The sequence below is a fragment of the Chiloscyllium plagiosum genome, unplaced genomic scaffold, assembly GCF_037043375.1.
Source record: "Chiloscyllium plagiosum isolate Xiang-an unplaced genomic scaffold, Cpla_swu_hap1 HiC_scaffold_38, whole genome shotgun sequence".
Lineage (NCBI taxonomy): Eukaryota > Metazoa > Chordata > Chondrichthyes > Orectolobiformes > Hemiscylliidae > Chiloscyllium > Chiloscyllium plagiosum.
Genome location: NW_028270176.1, coordinates 7,714,763 through 7,734,463, shown reverse-complemented (window position 1 = coordinate 7,734,463; position 19,701 = coordinate 7,714,763). Strand labels below are relative to the sequence as shown.

At 42.5% G+C, this 19,701-nt stretch overlaps 1 protein-coding gene across 1 annotated transcript; it reads right to left on the bottom strand.

Moving 5' to 3' along the window:
* Positions 1 to 14,366: 14,366 nt before the first annotated feature.
* Positions 14,367 to 19,021, bottom strand: LOC148138985 (putative G protein-coupled receptor 139). Its single transcript, XM_087980796.1, has 2 exons — positions 18,955 to 19,021; positions 14,367 to 15,277 (listed from the first exon to the last, which is right to left on the bottom strand). Exons 1-2 carry the CDS (start codon positions 19,019 to 19,021, stop codon positions 14,367 to 14,369), a joined length of 978 nt encoding a protein of 325 aa, XP_087836922.1.
* Positions 19,022 to 19,701: the final 680 nt, after the last annotated feature.

The following is a 19,701-nucleotide window of genomic DNA, read 5'->3' as shown; positions in this document are numbered from 1 at the left end:
GATGCATTTTGGCAGGAATGTAGAGTTGCGTCTAAACTCTAATCAGCCACAATCTTACAGAATGGCGAGCAGGTTCGAAGGGCCAAATGGCCTCCTCTTGTTTCTTGTGTGTACATTTGGTAGACAGGCCTCTGGTTAGTTACCTACTAACAGCTCAAAATTCAATTGTACTGACTCTCAGCTGGGTCAGGAAACTACAAACCAATGGAATATCAGAGGGTCCAATGTAACCAGGACACTGTTGGAACTTTACTGAGAAATAATATCAGTGCCCAGTAAAAGATGTAAACCCAGATAAATACATGCTCCAATTTACTTTTGACAATGGATAGGAGGTATATGGAGAATTAGCACATTAAGGATTGTTGGCAGCTTGAAAATGTAAAAGTGGAGAATGTCATTTCTTGTTTGTTTGGCTTCACTGTTGTGAAGTTGAAGGTGTGTACTGTACCTTTAAGAGAGAGTGAAAGGTTTTTTGGCAGTGCGAGAACGCAGGCAACTGTCATGTGACTGACTAGCAGTCTCAAACTGTACTGGAAAATTGAAAATATGCAACAGTTAGCTGTAAACTAGATTCCTCAGTTGTTTTGACCAGCACTTGAATTTAAACCATCAGTTTAAATTATGCCCCAGGAGACGAAAACCCAACCTAACTTGAATTTTACTGTTTTGCCAACATCTGATGTTTGGGGTATAAATAAGGAGGGATTTTGAGAATTAGCAGAGAGAATGACAACCTGCCATCTGGAGTGACAATCTGCCATTCAAAATACTCCTTATCAAAGGTATTTTTTTCATATGAAACATCTTTGTTACAAAAGACGGATGACGAGCCAGGGAGATCCACAGCCAGAGGAAGACAGACACCCAGAGACAACAACCGCTGTCTGGTTTTGAAAAGTAAGTTGCTGTAATTTTAACAAGGGCTTTTATTGGACCAGTATGTTGTTATAGTGTGAGAGGTGGATAACAAGTATTTAAGGGAAAGGAGCTTTAGCATTGTAAATACACCTTGTAGTTGTTATTTAATGCTCACTTTTAGAGTTAAAGAATAAATTGATATGCTTTAATGGTTAAATTGATATGCACGGTGGTTAGCACTGCTGCATCACAGCGCCAGAGACCTGGATTCAATTCCTGCCTCAGGCAACTGTGTGTGTGGAGTTTGCACATTCTCCTCGTTTCTGTGTGGGTTTCCTCCGAGTGCTCTGGTTTCCTCCCACAGTCCAAAAAATGTGCTGGTTAGGTGAATTGGCCATGCTGAATTGCCCGTAGTGTTAGGTGAAGGGGTAAATATAGGGTATTGGGTCTGGGTGGGTTGCTGTTTGGAGGGTCGGTGTAGACCCGTTGGGCCGAAGGGCCTGTTTCCACACTGTAAGTAATCTAATCTAATCTAATAGTGGAATTTGAGGAGTTCTCTGTCACTCATACGTTAACAGATTATGAGGTAAACCTTTCTGCGTGTTTGGTTAAATTAACAGAGGAGTTCACCGCCATGTTGTAACAGGTCTAACATCACACAACACTAGGTTAAAGTCCAACAGGTTTATTTGAAAGCACTAGCTTTCAAAGCGCTGCTCATTCACCAGGTAGTTGTTGTAACAGCACATTGTAACAAACTTTAAAAATATGGACTTACTTTGTCCAAACCACAAGGTTTTTCTGAACCTGTACGCAGTGCATTAAACCTGAAGGGTTAGGGATACTAGAGGAAAAAGTCTTCACAATATCACAGGAGTTACAACTGGATGAACAAATCGAGATTGTTTCTTCCTTTCTCACTCAAAGGCAATTTTGAAAGAATCTACGTTTGCCATCTCCATGTAACTATGATTCACCTTAAACTCTTACAATGCAGAACAGCATTTTTCCGATTCTAACTTTCAGAGATGCCCTTCAGTGAGCTCCTCCAGAATTCTCAAAATGTCATTGGTTCCCCTCTGCCCTCATTCCCCAATTAAATGACTTCACCTCAGACAAGTGGATCATTAAGAGCGATAATAAGAAGAACATGAGAACATACAAGAACTAGGAGCAGGAGGAGGCTGTCTGGCCCTTTAATAAGATCACGGCTGATCTTTTCATGTCTTCAACTCCACTTACCCATCCTCCCACCATAACCCTTCATTCCTTTACTGTTCAAAAAATTAGCTAGGTTTGCTTTAAAACATTTACTAAGGAAGCCTCAACTACTTTACTGGACAGGGAATTCTACAGATTCACAACCCTCTGGGTGAAGACATTCCTTCTCTATTCTGTACTAAATCTGCTTCCCATAAGTTTGAGGCTATGCCCTCCTGGCTTAGTTTCACCCGCCAGTGGAAACAGCCTTTCTACTTCTAGCTGATCGATTCCCTTAATAATTTCATATGTTGCTATAAGATCTCCCCCAGCACATTCTTTTAAGTTCCAATGAATATAATCCCAGTCTACTCAGTCTCTCCTCATAAGCCATCCCCCTCAACTCCAGAATCAACCCGGTGAACCTCCTCTGTTCCACTCTTCAGCCACATCCTGAATCAAACCCGCTACTACAGCCACGTCTCTTTCCTCAGCACCTGCCCTCCTCCTACCACACTTTCACCTCCTCCCTTCATCCCCTGTAGTGCCCGTATAGCCTTCACTGAGTTTTGAGAAGATTTGTAGCTCAGGTTGAGGTTCTGGATGCAGGTTTTCTCACTACGCTGGAAGGTTCATGTTCAGACGTTTCGTCACCATGCTTGGTAACAACATCATGAGCCTCTGGACGAAGCATTGCTGATCTTCCTGCTTTCTATTCATGTATTCTGGTTTCTTTGGGTTGGTGATATCATTTCCCATGGTGATGTCATTTCATATGGTGAAGTCATTTCCTGTCATCCTTTCTCAAGCTCGCTGACCAAAACTGCCCACAGTACTCCGGGTGTTCCCTCACCAGCACCCTATCCAGCTGCAACATAAGCTCCCTGCTTTTAAACTCAATTCCTTTAGCAATAAAGAACAACATCCCATTTGCCTTCTTAATTACCTGTTGCACCTGCATGCCAGCATTCTTTTGCTCAGATAGAAAGTTTATTTCACTTCTGTTGCTGAGCACATCATTCACTGATACAGATTCAATGCTTCCAGGCTAACCTATGAGACACAACCTGTTTCTAGTGAGTGTCTTCAGTCAGTGAGGAGGAGAGTGGGCCTGTGGGACCTCAGTATGCAGCATTCAACCCATGGTAGCAGTGCAGTGGGAAAAGCTCCTCTTGTGACTAGCAGGAGTCCATTCAGCACACTGTTCCAGGCCAGTCACAGAGATTCAGGAAATCTGTATTCGAAACTGGAAAATCCATGGATTGAAGAAGGAAGAACAAGAGAACAGGGTCAAGCTGATGAGGTCAGCAGCATTTCTGTCACTAACTCCGTGTCACATTTAATTTTCTGTTTCATAACATGACAAACCACACCATAACCCCATACTTCTGCCCCTCCAGGGAAACTTGAAAATGTGATATGCTTCTCTCGGGTACCATGAGAGTACATTTCTAACACTACAGGTGGCTCAGTTTGGCACCAGTGCTGTGTACATTGGGGATAACCAGGAGCAGATCAACACAAATCCAACTGGCGAGGACTGATCTGTTTAAGGGGAGTCAGTGTGGATTAAAAATCAAACAACTGTTTCGGATTAAAAAGAATTGTTGATTAATGAAGGCAAAGCCGTGCAATGTGTTTCACAAATTGTTGCAGAAGAAGCTGGATGAAAACTAAAGCAACTTTAATCAATGGTTCAGCTTTGCCGTGGGGAAGTAATGTGTTAGGACAGAACAATGCTGAGTGATTATAAATTACTGCAACTTGCAGGTAGCAGAAGGGTTTTTTAATGGAAGGTTATGGTATTTCATTCTCATTTTTTTTGCTGTGTACAAATGACATTCAAATATACAAATAAAATCAAAATATGCTTTGATGCCAAGTGTTGATTTGGTGCAGATAATCAGGATGATATCGGTCAACTGCTTCGTGCACAGATAGGGTCAGAATAATATTATCAGGAGATAGCAGAAAGCGTTGGAGGGAATTTAACAGGCTGAAGGCTGCAGTAACAGAGTTTGGCAGGAAAGATTAAACAGGGGCACCATCAGCCGAAGTGGGGAGTTTTAAGTGTGAACAGGGTCATGTACATTGGTCTTTTAATGTGACAAGATGTGCTGAAGGGGGAATTAGCAAACATCTCGGATCTTAGATATTACAAATGACGCATTGAGTTCAAACAAAACAGAAAATGCATAAAGAGAGAAAAGTTCTGTTCCGGTAAATCTGAAATATAACCTCAGCAGATCTGGCAGCATCTGTGATGAGAGAACTCAGACCCATTTCTCCCGCACCAGTCTTTGAGTCTCAATGTCACTCCCTCATCTGATTGGCCCAATGCCAATGAACACTTGGTATAGATATTAATCCAGATATCTGAGGGTCAGCTTCTTAATTAGACTCTGAGGTCTTGACAGTGATGAGGCAGGACCTTGCTTCCTGCCTGGCATATGTTGTCTGTATCTCCACAGATCAGTAAGATGCCCATCTCATTGCAAACTTGTCTTCAGTCCTGACCATGCATCCTGAAACCCAGCATGGGAAGGGAACACAGCCTCCTGGAGTCACGTTCTTTGTTGTAGAAAGGTTCCTGTGACTATATCACCCCCTACTACCATTGCATTGTTTCTGGTTTCTTCCACTTGAATGACCTTCTGGCGTCAAGGTCAAATCACTCTTGCCAAGGATGATGCTCCTGAACTCCTGCTCTCTGAGTCCCCCATCCAGACGTCACTCAATATCACACTCTCCAGTCTCTGGACACTGACCGAATCAGACAACCTCACCGTCGAAGGTGTGACAGCCTCCTGATGCAAATTATCCAGTGAACATTCCCCGACCCGATGGGACATGGTGTCTGTATTCCAGCCTCAAGCTCACAGGTTGCAGCTGTGACACATTTCTCATGCTGCTGGCTTTGATATGCTCCATTTAATTGGTTATTTTTCTCAAATGAAGTTATATTTACATTTGTTTTCACCATTAAAAAAAAATTACGCTCATTGCAAGATTAATATAAAGTTTACAATAAATTGCACTCAGTTGACAAGATTCATCTGCTCCAAACAGAAGGGATCCATCAGGCACAGTTTTAGAGGAGCTGTTCCTTTAAGGAAATAAGACCAATTCCAGTTTTACCCCCCGGGTAGATCTTGTCAAATCTTCCTTAAGTGTGGGAATCTCCCATCTTTAACTGTACGTTTCAAACTAATAACAGACTCAAACAAAAATAGGATTTGCCCAAAAGTTTGGATTCTCTTGTCCAGTTCTTCTTTCTCCCAGTAAAACCTTTCCTTATTCAGACAAACTGCCTCTCTTCGAAGATTGAGGGTGGTGGTGGACTAGACATTGTGCTACCTTCACTGGAACTCCAAGATAATCATCCAAATGTCAACATGGCAGATGGTGAAATGTAAATTGAAAATAAAAACACTGCAATAAAAAAACTAACCAGACGACAACTCTGAATTGACTGGAATGTCCATCTGGGTCATGAATGTTCCTCAGGGAAGGCAAACTGCCTTTTAAACTTGGTCTTGGCTCCATGTGACTCCAGACCCACATCAATGTGTGGCTGACTCTGACCTGCCCTTTAGGTGAATAGTGGTTGACAGTAATGCACATGGGAGTGCATTCCACCACATGGGAGCAGGAGTGACACAATCTTGGCAGTGTGGATGTGCAGAGGGATCTTGGAGTCCATATACATAGATCCCTGAAGGTTGCCACCCAGGTGGGTAGTGCTGTTAAGAAGTCATACGGTGTGTTACGTTTCATTGGTAGAGGGATTGATGCAACCATACAAAACGCTAATATTGTGTACAGTTCTGTTCGCCCCATTACAGGAAGGTTGTGGAAGCATTGGAAAAGGTGCAGAGGGGATTTACCAGGATGTTGCCTGGTTTGGAGGGAAGGTCTTATGAGGAAAGGTTGAGAGACTTGGGTCTGTTCTCATTGGAGAGTAGAAGGCTAAGAGGGGATTTGATAGAGACATACAAGATGATCAGAGGATTAGACAGGGTAGACAGTGTAAGTCTTTTTCCTTGGATGATGACGTCAGATTGTACGAGGGCATAGCTACAAATTAAGCAGTGATAGATTTAAGACAGATGTCAGAGGCAGATTCTTCACTCAGAGAGTGAAAAGGCCTGCCAATGTAGTTAACTCAGCCACATTAGGGAGATTTAAACAATCCTCAGATAAGCACATGGATGATTTTGGGATAGTGTAGGGGGACGAGCTGAGAATAGTTCACAGGTCGGCGCAACATCGAGGGCCAAAGGGCCTATTCTGTGCTATATTGTTCTATGTTCTATGTTCTCAAACAGCCCCAGCCTATTCAGCCTCTCCCTATGGCTTAAATCCTCCAACCCTGGAAACAAAAAGATTTCCAAAAGGCTGGAAATCTTTGACTGAACCATGTTACGTTCTTTTGTATCACAGGGAGGCCATAATTGAATGCATTATTACAAAAGTGGTTTAACCAATGTACTGTACAGCTCCAACATGGCCTCCCAACTCTGATACTCAAGTTCTGACCAATAAAGGCAAACATACCACTAACCTTTCTCATTATCCCGTTCACCTGCAACTCCACTTGATGTGGATGTTGCTAAGCAATTTAACTGTTCCAATTCATAAATAGGTGGACTTTGCAGGGTGTGCGCTCTACTAGATACAAGTCTACGAGGCCTATGAGACCTCTTACTCAATTTAGGTGTAGTAGGGCTCCTTTGCTTTCTCAAGTCCACATACCAACAACAACTACAATGACTTGCCAGCCAAGGTCCTGAAGAAAATATTAATCATTTGGCTAAGGCTTGACTTTGTTTTGGCGTTTTGCTGTGGGCTGACCTTGAGTCCCTCTGTTCAGAACATGCCCCGAGTGTGGCTATGCAATTGCCTTCACACAAGTGGTGTTCTGCAAGTTCAGTCGAATTGGCGAGGGTATCCACTTCCAGAATACCCTACAACTCCTTTCCTCCACTTGTCACATTTCCCAATCATTAATGTCAGTTGTAGTGCCCTGTTTGAAGATCCAGTTGGCCTTCATCTGGAAGGTGCTTTTGCATGTTTACATCATTAATCCCACATGCCAACCAGTCTCGCAGCATCTCATCTGGGAGAAAGCTGAAGTCATCTTAACCGAGTCAAAGATCCTAATACAGTTTAAATTTAGTTGTGTTCTTTCTTAATTGTGTTTGATGGTGATGGAATATGACATATTGTCCAGAATCAAAAAGTATGGTGCTGGAGAAGCACAGCCAGTCAGGCAACATCTGAGGAGCAGGAGAGTTGACGTTTTGAACATGAGCCCTTCAACAATTTCTCCTTCCAATCCTCCCACTTCCTCCAGACGAAAGGGGTAGCCATGGGCACCCACATTGGGCCCCAGCTATGCCTACCTCTTTGTTGGTTATGTGTAACAGTCCATCTTCCACAGTTACACTGGCACCATTCCTTACCTCTTCCTAACGTTACATTGATGACTGTATCGGCGTCACCTCATGTTCCCACAAGGAGATTGAACAGTTCATTAACTTCACGAACATCCTCCACCTTGACCTCACATTCACCTAGACCATCTCAGACACCTCCCTTTACTTCCTGGACTTCTCCATCTCCATTTCCATGGGGAGGTGATAGCCTTGTATAGGGAGGTGATGGCCTCCTGGGATTATCGCAGGAATGTTAATCCACAGACCCAGGCCATGTTTAGGGGAGCCTGGTGTGAATCCTGCCAAGGCAGATGGTGGAATTTGAATTCAACAAAAATCTGGAATTAAGAGTTTAATAATGACCATGAATCCATTGTCGATTGTTGGAAAACTCCACCTGGTTCTCTAATATCCTTCAAGGAAGGAAACTGCCATCTTTACCCGATCTGCCCTCCAGGTGACTCTAGACCCACAGCAATGTGGCTAGCTTTGAACTGCCCTCTGAGCAATTAGGGATGGGCAATAAATGCTGGCCTAGCCAGCGATGTCCTCATTCCATAAACGAATATAAAAAATATTCTGGTGACTAACTCAACACTCACCAACTCTCACAGCTACCTGGACTACACCTCCTCCCATCCTGCCTCCTTTCAAAATATTATCCCTTATTCCCAAATCCTCCGCCTCCACTGCATCTGTTCCCAGGAGGACCAATTCCACTATAGAACATTCCAGTTAGTCTCCTTCTTCAAAGACCGCAATTTCCCTCCAAGTGTTCGGCAATGCCCTCCAGTGCATCTCCTCCACTTTCCACACCTTTGCCCTTGAACCCCACCCCTCCAGTCACAACATGGATGGAACGCCCCGGTCCTCAGTCCACCCCACCAACCATCAGATACAACGCATCATCCTCAGCCATTTGTGCCACCTACAAACAGACCCCACCACCAGGGAGATGTTTCTCTCCCCACACCCATTTGCATTCTGCAGAGACCATTCCCTCACTACTCCCTTGTTAGTTTTACGCCCCCCCTACCATCATTCTTTCCATTCATTGCACCTTCCCTTGCAACCACAAGAGGTGCAAAATCTGTGTCACACCTCTCCCTCACCTCTATCCAAGGCCCCAAATAATCCTTCCACATCCTGTACTTCCACTCTCCTCATCCACTGTATCCATTGCTCTCGACGTGGTCTCCTCTCACAGGGGAGACAGGGCGCCAACTTGTGGAACATCTCTGGGACACGCACACTAAATAAGCCCATCACCCGTTGGCCAAACACTTTAACTCCCCCTCCCACTCAGACAAGGACATGCAAGTCCTGGGTCTCTTCCACTGCCAACCTCCAGCCACTCGATGCGTGAAGGACAAACACCTTATCTTCCATATTGGGACCTTCCAATCACACGGGATCAATGTAGATCTCACCAGTTTCCTCATTTCCCCTCCCCTCACTTTATCACAGATCCAGCCCTCCAACTCGGCACTGCCCTCATGAACTGTCCTACCTGTCCAACTGCCTTCCCACCTATACGCTCCACCCTCCACTCCAACCTATCACCATCACACCCCACCTTTACCTACATATTGCATTCCCAGTTACCTTCCCCCAGCCCCACCCCCTCCCATTTATCTCTCAACCCCCTTGGGCCAACCTCTCATTCCTGATGAAGAGGTCATGCTCGAAACGTTGACTCTCCTCCTCTTCGGATTCTGCCTGACTGGCTGTGCTTTTCCAGCACCACACTTTTCGACTCTGATCTCCAGCATTTGCAGTCCTCGCATTCTCAATACTGTCCAGAATGTCTAGGAACAGTCAAGTTTAAAGTAGCAAAACTATCAATATGAATTTCAGCTTTCAATGACTGGCGACAGGATGGAGAGGGATCAATGGTTCAGTTCTGGAAGGTACTGTTCCTATTGAGTAGCAAAAACAGAAAAGATCAGCCCTGGAGCCTTGTAATCAAGAGAGGCTGAGTCATTAACTTTGTGAGTGAGAATAGAGAAACTGACTAAAGACAATTTTATTGTTTTCAAACATTTTTTAATAATATCTGAAATGAGAGACCACAGTCATCAGTTTAAATTCAAAATCTTTCTTCAAATGCAGAAGATGACAGTCAGATACCTTAAAATGATGCTTTCCATAAAATAAAATATTTGATTGGAAATGGGTGCTGCCTCTTAGACCAACATTTATTGCCCATCAGTAATTGATCATAGGCCAGTCCTTTCGGTCTGGAGTCACATGTCAGTCAGAATAAATTTTTGTTTATTTTTCCTCAAGCTGCAATAGTGAACCAAATGCGATTTTACAAAAATCGATAGTCATTACACGATATCTAATAATGTCATAGAGTCATGGGGTCATAGGGATATATAGCACGGAAACAGACCAGATATCCCAACCCAATCTAGTCCCACCTGGCAGCACCCGGCCCATATCCCTCCAAACCCTTCCTATTCATATACCCATCCAAATGCCTCTTGAATGTTGAAATTGTACCAGCCTCCACCACATCCTCTGGCAGCTCATTCCATACATGTACAACCCTCTGCGTGAATAAAATGCCCCTTAGATCTCTTCTATACCTTCCCCCTCTCACCCTAAACCTATCTCCTCTAGGTCTGGACTCCCCAACCCCAGGGAAAAGACTTTGTCTATTTATCCTACCCATGCCCCTCATAATTTTGTAAACCGCTATAAGGTCACCACTCAGCCTCCGACGCTCCAGGGAAAACAGTCCTAGCCAGTTCAGCCTCTCCCGAGAGCTCAAATCCTACAACCTGGCAACATCCTTGTAAATCTTTTCTGAACCCTTTCAGGTTTCACAACATCTTTCCGATAGGAAGGAGACCAGAATTGCAGGCAATATTCCAACAGTGGCCTAGCCAATGTCCTGTACAGCCGCAACATGACCTCCCAACTCCTGTGCTTAATACTCTGACCAATAAAGGAAAGCATACTTCACTATCTTCTTCACTATCGTATTCACATATGCCTTCTTCACTATCCTATCTACCTGCGACTCCACTTTCAAGGAGTAATGAACCTGCACTCCAAGGTCTCTTTGTTCAGCAACACTCCCTAGGACCTTACCATTAAGTATATAAGTCCTGCTAAGATTTGCTTCCCCAAAATGTAGCACCTTGCATTTATCTGAATTAAGCTCCATCTTCCACTTCTCAGCCCAATGGCCCATCCGGTCCAGATCCTGTTGTAATCTGAGGTAACCCTCTTCGCTGTCCACTACACCTCCAATTTTGGTGTCATCTGCAAACTTACTAACTGTATCTATTATGCTCACATCCAAATAATGTCACTTTTCATTCTGCATTTTTGGGCAGACAGACGTGGAGAGAGCTTAATGGACATTCAAAACGTGACATGTGTAAAACAATTTACTCAGCAAATACCAGCCACTAAACCCAACAGAAAATCAGGAAATCATTTATCAAAATATACAGAACGTGGAAGTTTCGAAAATAAATCATGAGCGCAGCAAAATAGAAACTTATGCACATGACATGAGGGGTGCCATTTATGTTGCTAGAATATAATGTGCAAGGTTTGTGAAGGTTTGTAGCTCAGTTTGAGGTTTAGGGTGTAGGGTTGCTTGCTGAGCTGCAGGTTTGATATCCAGACTTTCATTACCTGGCTAGGTAACATCATCAGTTGCGACCTCCAAGTGAAGCAAAACTTTTGTCTCCTGCTTTCTATTTATATCTTTCTCCTGGGTGGGGTTCCTGGGGTTTGTGGTGATGTCATTTCCTGTTCATTTTCTGAGGGGTTGATAGATGACACCTAGAACTATGTGTTTGTTTATGGCGTGGTGGTTGGAGTGCCAGGCCTCGAGGAATTCTCTGGCATGTCTTTGCTTAGCCTGTCTCAGGATAGATGTGTTGTCCAGTCGAAATGGTGTTTTTTTTTCCATTCGTGTGTAGTGCTACGAGGGAGAGAGGGTCATGTCTTTTTGTGGCTAGCTGGTGTTCATGTATCCTGGTGGCTAACTTTCTTCCTGTTTGTCCTACGTAGTGTTTGTGGCAGTCCTTGCATGGAATTTTGTAAATGACGGTGGTTTTGTCCATGGGTTGTACTGAGTCGTTTAAGTTTGTTAGTTTTTGTTTGAGAGTGTTGGTGCGTTTGTGTGCTACTAGGATTCCGAGGGGACTTAGTAGTCTGGCTGTCATTTCTGAGACTTCTTTGATGTATGGTAAGGTGGTTAGAGTTTCTGGCTGTGTTTGGTCTGCTTGTCATGGTTTGTTCTTGAGGAATCTGCGCACTGTATTTTTTAAGTATCTGTTCTTCTTGAGTACGTTGTATAGGTGGTTCTCCTCTGTTTTCCGAAGTTCGTCTGTGCTGCAGTGTGTGGTAGCTCTTTGGAATAGTGTTCTGATACAGCTTCGTTTGTGTGTGTTGGGATGGTTGCTGGTGAAGTTAAGTAGCGGACCCAGATTTTTGGTTTGATGGTTGGTAGGGCTGTTTGTTCTAGTCTTTGCATTACCGCTTCTGCTATGAATCCTGATAGATGACACCTTTGTCATCACAAAACGAAACAAGATAGAAGAGACATTTAACATCATCAACAACCCCCTCACAGGCATAAAGTTCACCAAGGAGGAAGAAACCGACAACAAACTCGCATTCCTGGACGTCACAGTCGAAAGAAAGGACAATGGAAACTACAAACCTGCGTATACAGAAAACCGACAAACACTGACCAAATACGTAACTACACCGGCAACCGTCCCAACACACACAAACGAAGCTGTGTCAGAACACTATTCTAACGAGCCACCACACACTGCAGCACAGACAAACTTCGGAAAACAGAGGAGAACCACCTATACAACGTATTCAAGAAGAACGGATACTCAAAAAAAAAATACAGTGCGCAGATTCCTCAAGAACAAACCATGACAAGCAGACCAAACACAGCCAGAAACCTTAACCACCTTACCATACATCAAACAATTTTCAGAAATGACAGCCAGATGACTAAGACCCCTTGGAAACCTAGTAGCACACAAACCCACCAACACTCTCAAACAAAAACTAACAAACTTAAACAAGTCAGTACAACCCATGGACAAAACCAACATCATCTACAAAATTCCATGCAAGGACTGCCACAAACACTACGTAGGACAAACAGGAAGAAAGTTAGACACCAGGAACATGAACACCAGCTAGCCACAAAAAGAAATGACCTTCTCTCCCTCATAGCCCTACACACGAATGAAAAAAAAACACCATTTCGACTGGACAACACATCTCTCCTGAGACAGGCTAAGCAAAGACATGCCAGAGAATTCCTCGAGGCCTGGCACTCCAACCACAACGGCATAAACAAACACATAGATCTAGGTGTCATCTATCAACCCCTTAGAAAACTAACAGGAAATGACATCACCACAAACCCCAGGAACCCCATCCAGGAGAAAGATATAAATAGAAAGCAGGAGACAAAAGTTTTGCTTCACTTGGAGGTCGCCAAAGATGATGTTACCGAGCCAGGTAATGAAACGTCTGGATATCAAACCTACAGCTCAGCAAACAAACCCACACCCTAGAATATAATGTCCTTGTGGGTTCTGTTTTTGAACGAGTGAGATATGCATGAAGGGTAACAAGTGATATGTTAGTCTTTCTGCAGCCATCATTTCATACCATTGTGTCTTAGAAATTAACTCGCTGGGGTGACACTGGTGGGATATTGAAAGATAGTTTGTATTGTGAGCATTTTATGATCAATGAAGGCAATCCTTGACGTGCATTTGGTGTCTTTTAGTTTTGAAGAAGAAAGATTTTCCTCTGAAATGTAAACATAGATGGTGAAGTATTTGCAACAATTCTTGGGCAGACAGGAAGGCTATATGCAGAGTAACAGATTCTTCTCCAGAAAGGAGTTAATTTAGAACAATTTGAAACAGAGTTATCCTACTGTGGGTATTTTAATATGAAAATTCCAGATGAGACGTCTTTGGTTATAAATCAGATAGGGTCATTTGATGCTCAGAATATTCAAGATTAATTGTGTGAATAGTCAAGGGAAAGGTGAACAAACTCTCAAGACTACAAAGTGAATGAGACACTGAGGTCGACAGTTAGCTGCATGTGTGATACAGAATGAAACTCTCTCCAAGGTACCTGAATACTGGAATGTGATGACTTTGTGACAGTGGGGAGTATATTTTTGCCATGTGCTTTGAAAACTTTCAAATTATGTTATATGTGAAGAGCAGAGGTACTTCCTCATTCTTGTTGTTTCCTTGAGTAAGATTCTCCTGTTTCATTGCTAACACCAAGTATGCAGAATTGGACACTTATCTTTCAATGAAAGGCTACCATCTTAAATGAGAAGATAAAATGAACATGATCCAGATTGCTGCTTTGAATCTGAATTGTCCAAAAGAAACATCATTCGCGTTCATATTAGATCATTTCTGAGGTGAATGAAATAAGGATATGAGAGGAAAGGAGAATGTGAAATAAAACTGAAATGAGGCAGACAAAATGTGAGTGGACTCGTTTACAATACAACACAGACTAATGGAATCCAATCTCCCTCATTCAAGACTGCCTATTGATGTTTTAGGAATCTTGCTTTATTTCTGGGGATGCTGCAATGTTATACCTTTTTGAACAAATTAATATTAAACCAACATCAGTTGAAGATTAAAAATCTTGTCTCAATATTATGGCAATCCAAAAGAAAACAATGCCCAATGGAAAATAAGCCGATAGTGCTATTCATATTTTCACTCAAACAAACATTGTTCACACAAACCATTTGATGGAAGCTTTCTCCTCAATACTGCCCCATGAAAGCAGGTGGGTATGGAGCTGTCTTCGAGATTGTCATCAATTCATTTTCAAAGTAAAGACTCTGCTGATTAAAATCAGTGGGTATTTTACTGCGTAAATGAACTGTCCCCTGAACTTCAATTGAGTTACTCCATAAATAAATGCATTTGTGCAGCAACTCAAACTCAGCAGCATAAATCCAATTCTTTCAAATACGTGCCAACTGTCGTTGTAAGATCTGGGATCAATTGCTGCAATTCGATAATATAAGAAATTGATTACATAGGGTGACCACAGAAGTATGGAGCTACTAGATATGGTGAACAGTAAAATCATTGACTTTCTTCTGCTGTCCATCTCAGGGTCACTGCGCTTCTCTTCCTTGTTCTGACCCCTCAATCCTTTACGGATCCGATTAGCCACTAAAACGTATCGGACTGTCAGAGCATTGAAGAGCAACACTAAAACAAATGGGAGTAATGGTGTTAACACCTTATCAAGCCAGTCATAAACCATCCACCTGGGTTCAGTAAAATAGCTGGGCTTCATTTGACAAGACCACTGAACATTGTCAACCACAATCTTAGGCTCCCGTGTAATGAAAATAGGAACATTTTTTACAAAGAACAGAGTGGAGGTTGTTGATAGAATCACAGCAGCTGTTTTCACAGTGCAATATCTCAGCTTCAGGTTCTGGCAACAAATGGCCACAAACCGATCAGCAGAAAAAGCAACGGTGAACCAGACAGAGGAGTCAGAGCTCAGGAAAAGCAGGAAATTGATCATAATGCAGGCAAATGTGCGCTGCAGGAAGGATCCCTGGTAAAAGTAATTATTCAGCTGATACAATATAACATCAGTGATGATGACCATCAGATCTGCTGTTGCCATGGCCACGAGGTAATGAGTCGTGCACCTGGAAAGCCCACATTTCCCCAGGGACAGGATCACAATCGCCAGTGCATTAACTGTAAGAGGAAGTACGGAAATTAGTTTAGAAATTGCAGGTTGAACAGTATTCAATATGAATTGAGATGGCAATGATTAGGTTTTAGCATACAATTCAAGGATGGTCGAGAAGAATAACAGAATGTAAAAATAATCTCAATTTTGGAACAATGGCCTCCGATAAAAAGTGATTATATCCAAACACCTACCAATGAGAGGACCTCAAGCTGGGGATTGGAAAATGGGACAGTGGTGTGTGATCACATGGATGGTAAGGGATATCCATTGAGAAACTGAAATATGGTACAAAATAAACGGGATGATTAATGAACATGAAGATAACCAAAAGAAGCAGTAGATTGTTCAGCAGTTTAACAATGTGTACCTTTAAAAAGAAAAGACAGAAAGAAGAATTCTTTCACTTGATAAAGAAAGGGATCTCAGGTGTTTGTACAATAGACGCTGGTTGTGTTCAGATGTAAAAAAAGGACAAACGAAATAGACTCCTTGCAGGAAGTGAGGGAGGTGAGGAAGCTGAGTCAGAGCTCATGGGAGATATTGGTCAGTAGCTTACCATGGAAACTGAAATAGGAAAGCTGGGAATAGGTGAGCACGAATCAAGGTGGGAACGCGAGGGGGGATTTCAAGGCAAATTTGAGATTACTTTCATTCAGGACCAAAGAATGAATTGACAACATTGACAAAGTAGGAGAAAAAATGTCATGTTTTAGCTCTTCCCCAATGGGTTCAATCTGTACTGGCTCACACAATCACATCTCAGCTTAAAGTGACAAGATTATTTAAATAGTATGTTAGTTACAATCATTTCATTGGTAGCAGGGATGAAGCACGACACTGCTCATGTGAAAATGTACACAGCTGGTCAGGAAGTTGAACTTTCCAACAGGAATGGGGGTTTCAGGGAACTGAGGGAAGAAATTACAAGTGGGATCTACCAGTCTGAGCTTCTGGAGAGATACTGACCATGTGATGAACTTTATGTTGACAGCAACTAAGGATAAATTCATGAAAAAAACCTCAGACATTGAAATTACAAACGAGGAAGTAAATGGCAACATGACCAAATATGTAATGAATTTCAAAGACACAGTTTTGGTTAAAAGTAAATTTACATATCAATGTATGAAGCAAACGCAGATAATGCTGGAGAACCTCAGCAGGTCTGACAATATCTGTGGAGAGAGAAACATTGGTAAAATTGTGACTTCTTCTGAACTGTGTATGTATTTTGTGTGTTTCTGTCCATGTTTGTTTCACATTTCCAGCATCTGCCATAATCTGCTTCTGAACACATGGAGCAAAATGCAAACCATAAGCTGCCATCAATTTGGACAGTAAACTCATAAAAACAGTGACGTTTGGCATAAAATTGAAACTGCAACTTAATTATCAGTCACTCAGCACACTGTGGACAGTTCTGAAACCATAATGCAGAATCATGCACTCTGACACTTGAGAAGCTGCAAATCATTATAGAGGAATAAATACTCACTGATCGATTATAACAATCTGGACAGACTGAAGAGGTTGGATGTTGTCTTACTAAAGGAGGAGGGATGTGAGGTAATGGAGGAAGGTCAGAGGAGGTTCACCAGGTTGATTCCCAGGATGAAAGGGCTGCCTTAATGGAAGCAGCTGAATAATTTGGGCTTGTACTGGCTGGAATTCATAAGAATGAGGGGGAGTCTGATCGAGGTGTATGATAAACTAACCGGGGAGCAAGTGAGGACTGTAGATGCTGGAGATCAGAGTCGAGAGTATGGTGCTGGAAAAGCACAACAGGTCAGGCAGCATCTGAGGAGCAGGAGAACTGACGATTCAGGCATAATACCTTCATTGGGAGCTGAATTATTTGCTCCCATTCCTGATTCCCATGTAATTTGCTCATTGACAAATATCAACCAAAGCTCTTTAAAGCCATTCCAAGAATGATTGTGTAAATATAGCTAAGTTAAGTTTCCTTACAAAGGGATATGATCTTGGAGATAATCATGAAATGGACAATGGTAGATAAGATACGGCAATCGTGAGGAATTACTTTCATCAGGAAGTTGTGACAATATTGTCCTTGCTTACACTTGGAGTTATTAAGACAAGTTGTTTCGATAAATGTGAGGGAAGGTTTGATATTTGAAGCTTCTAGGATAAAGTGAGGAGTGCAGATGCTGGAGATCCGAGCTGGAAATGTGGTGCTGGAAAAGCGCAGCAGGTCAGGCAGCATCCAAGGAGCTGCCATATGAGAGTTTCCAAATCCTGCTCGATAGCGATTTTTTTGTTTCTGAGCTTTGTTGCTCCTTGGATGCTGCTTGATATTTGAAGCAACAAAGCACTGAAACAAAAAAATGCAGATCGAATTCGAGCAGGATTTGGAAACTCTCATATGGAAGGAAACAACAACAGAAGGAAGGTTGATGGGAATTAGTTTCATTGTTGTAATTTACTCCTGCACTGTCAATCAATTGCAAAGATACTTGTTAAATTAGAATTGTGCACATTAAAGTACATCATGTGCTAAAAATCGGCAATATTTATTTCATAATTACAAGCCTGATCTCTGCTAAGATGAGATAAAACTACAATGGTGTATTATTCCATTCTGTATGTCTCTTCTGACACAGTGAGCTAAGACAGCATGCCGTGAAGGTTTCTCGTGTGGGGGGAGTGTGAGTAATAGAGAGGAATTGGCCAGTCAGATTTTATTTAGTTGCAGAGGTAGGGTGATCAATAACTATGTCCCGTATTCATTTGGTATAATAGACAAATCCTTAAAGACAGCATTTACAAACCATTGATTATGAAGATGTTCTTGAGAAATGGAATTACTCAACTTCAATCTAATCTGTGCTGTTGAAGACTCAGTCCTGGTGATGTGTAACTCACTGGGATGAGGAAATGTCAGTGCTCCTTCCTTGAAACTATTCATTGAAAGACAACCATACTTGTTCAAAACTCAAATCCACTTTGCAGGGGATTACATTTGTTAAACAAGAAAAAGACGTCCGAGCATGTGATCGACTCAGTGTGATCCACCCACAACAGATCAAATCAAAACTAATAAAACTCCTGATCATCCCCAATGAAGGCAGTGCTGACTGACCCACAGTTAACCCAGTACTACAGTGGCAAATACTTCCAGTGAGATATAACCTCCGAGGCATGGTACTCCACAGCACAGATTCATGCAACGCCCAAAGTTACACTGAAGGGAAGCAATGGACAAGCAGCATTACCACAGGTAAGAACAAGGACTGCAGATGCTGGAAACCAGAGTCTAGATTAGAGTGGTGCTGGAAAAGCACAGCAGGTCAGGCAGCATCCGAGGAGCAGGAAAATTGACGTTTCAGGTATTAGGTATTACCACAGGACTAGTAATCCAGAGAGCCCGGTAATGGGGAGCTGGCATTGAATCCTGCCGTGCTTACGGTTGAATTTGAATCGAATGAAAAGAACTCTGGAATTAAACATTTAATGATGACCATGAATTAATTTTTGGAAAAACTCATCGGGTTCACTGATGCCCTTGAAACAAAGCAACTCCCATCCTTACCTGGTCTGGCTGATAGGTGACTCCAGACCCACAGCAACGTGGTTGACGCTGAAACTGCTCTCTGGGCAAATAGGGATGGGAAATAAATGCTGGCTCTCATTCCATTAACAAATTTTAAAAATGCCTTACCAGGGACACCGATAGCATCAATTGTGATGTAATATACTTTGTCAACAATGGTGAACAACTCCAGCATTTTGCATATGAAGGATCTGTTCCTGGGTGTTGTAGCCAAAACCTCTGAATTAAACACGGTATTGGTGTATTTAGGGACATGGTGTTATACTGTTTCAGATTCCCAGGGGAATTTTCAAGTTGTATCATTGCTATTTCAGTTTTGGTTGGGAACATATATTCCCACAGAGATATTAAGTCGCTAATTAGAATGTTTCAGTTCTGAGACCTCAGAGGAAAACACCAAAGAGAAGCTTTGCAGCTTGAGTGACCCAATAATAGGACAATCCCTGTGAGTGATGGATTGGAGAAATCATTGAGTCAACAGTCATAAAGCACAGAAACAGACCCTTTGGTCCAACCCGTCCATGCTAACTAGGTATCCCATTCCGACCTCGTCCCACTTGCGAGCAGTTGGCTCACATCCCTCTCAACCCTCCTATTCACGGACCCATCCAAATGAGTTTTAAATGTTGTAATAGCACCAGCCTTTTCCTCTGGATTGGTTTACCAGTATTATAGAATCCTTACAGTGTGGAAACAGGTTATATGGCCCAATAGATCCACACCTACCCCTGAAGAGTATTCCACCCAGACCCATTCCACTCCCTATTATGCGTCTTTACCTCTGAATAATGCACCTAGCCTACACATCACTAGGCATTATAGGCAATTTAGCATGGCCAATTCACCCAACCTGCA

Coding starts and splice junctions, on each gene's coding strand:
- LOC148138985 (XM_087980796.1), bottom strand. CDS start 19,021: ATGCTGGAGTTGTTCACCATTGTTGACAAAGTATATTACATCACAATT. Junction 15,278..18,954: donor TGATGCTATCGGTGTCCCTG/GTAAGGCATTTT, acceptor TTCCTCTTACAG/TTAATGCACTGGCGATTGTG.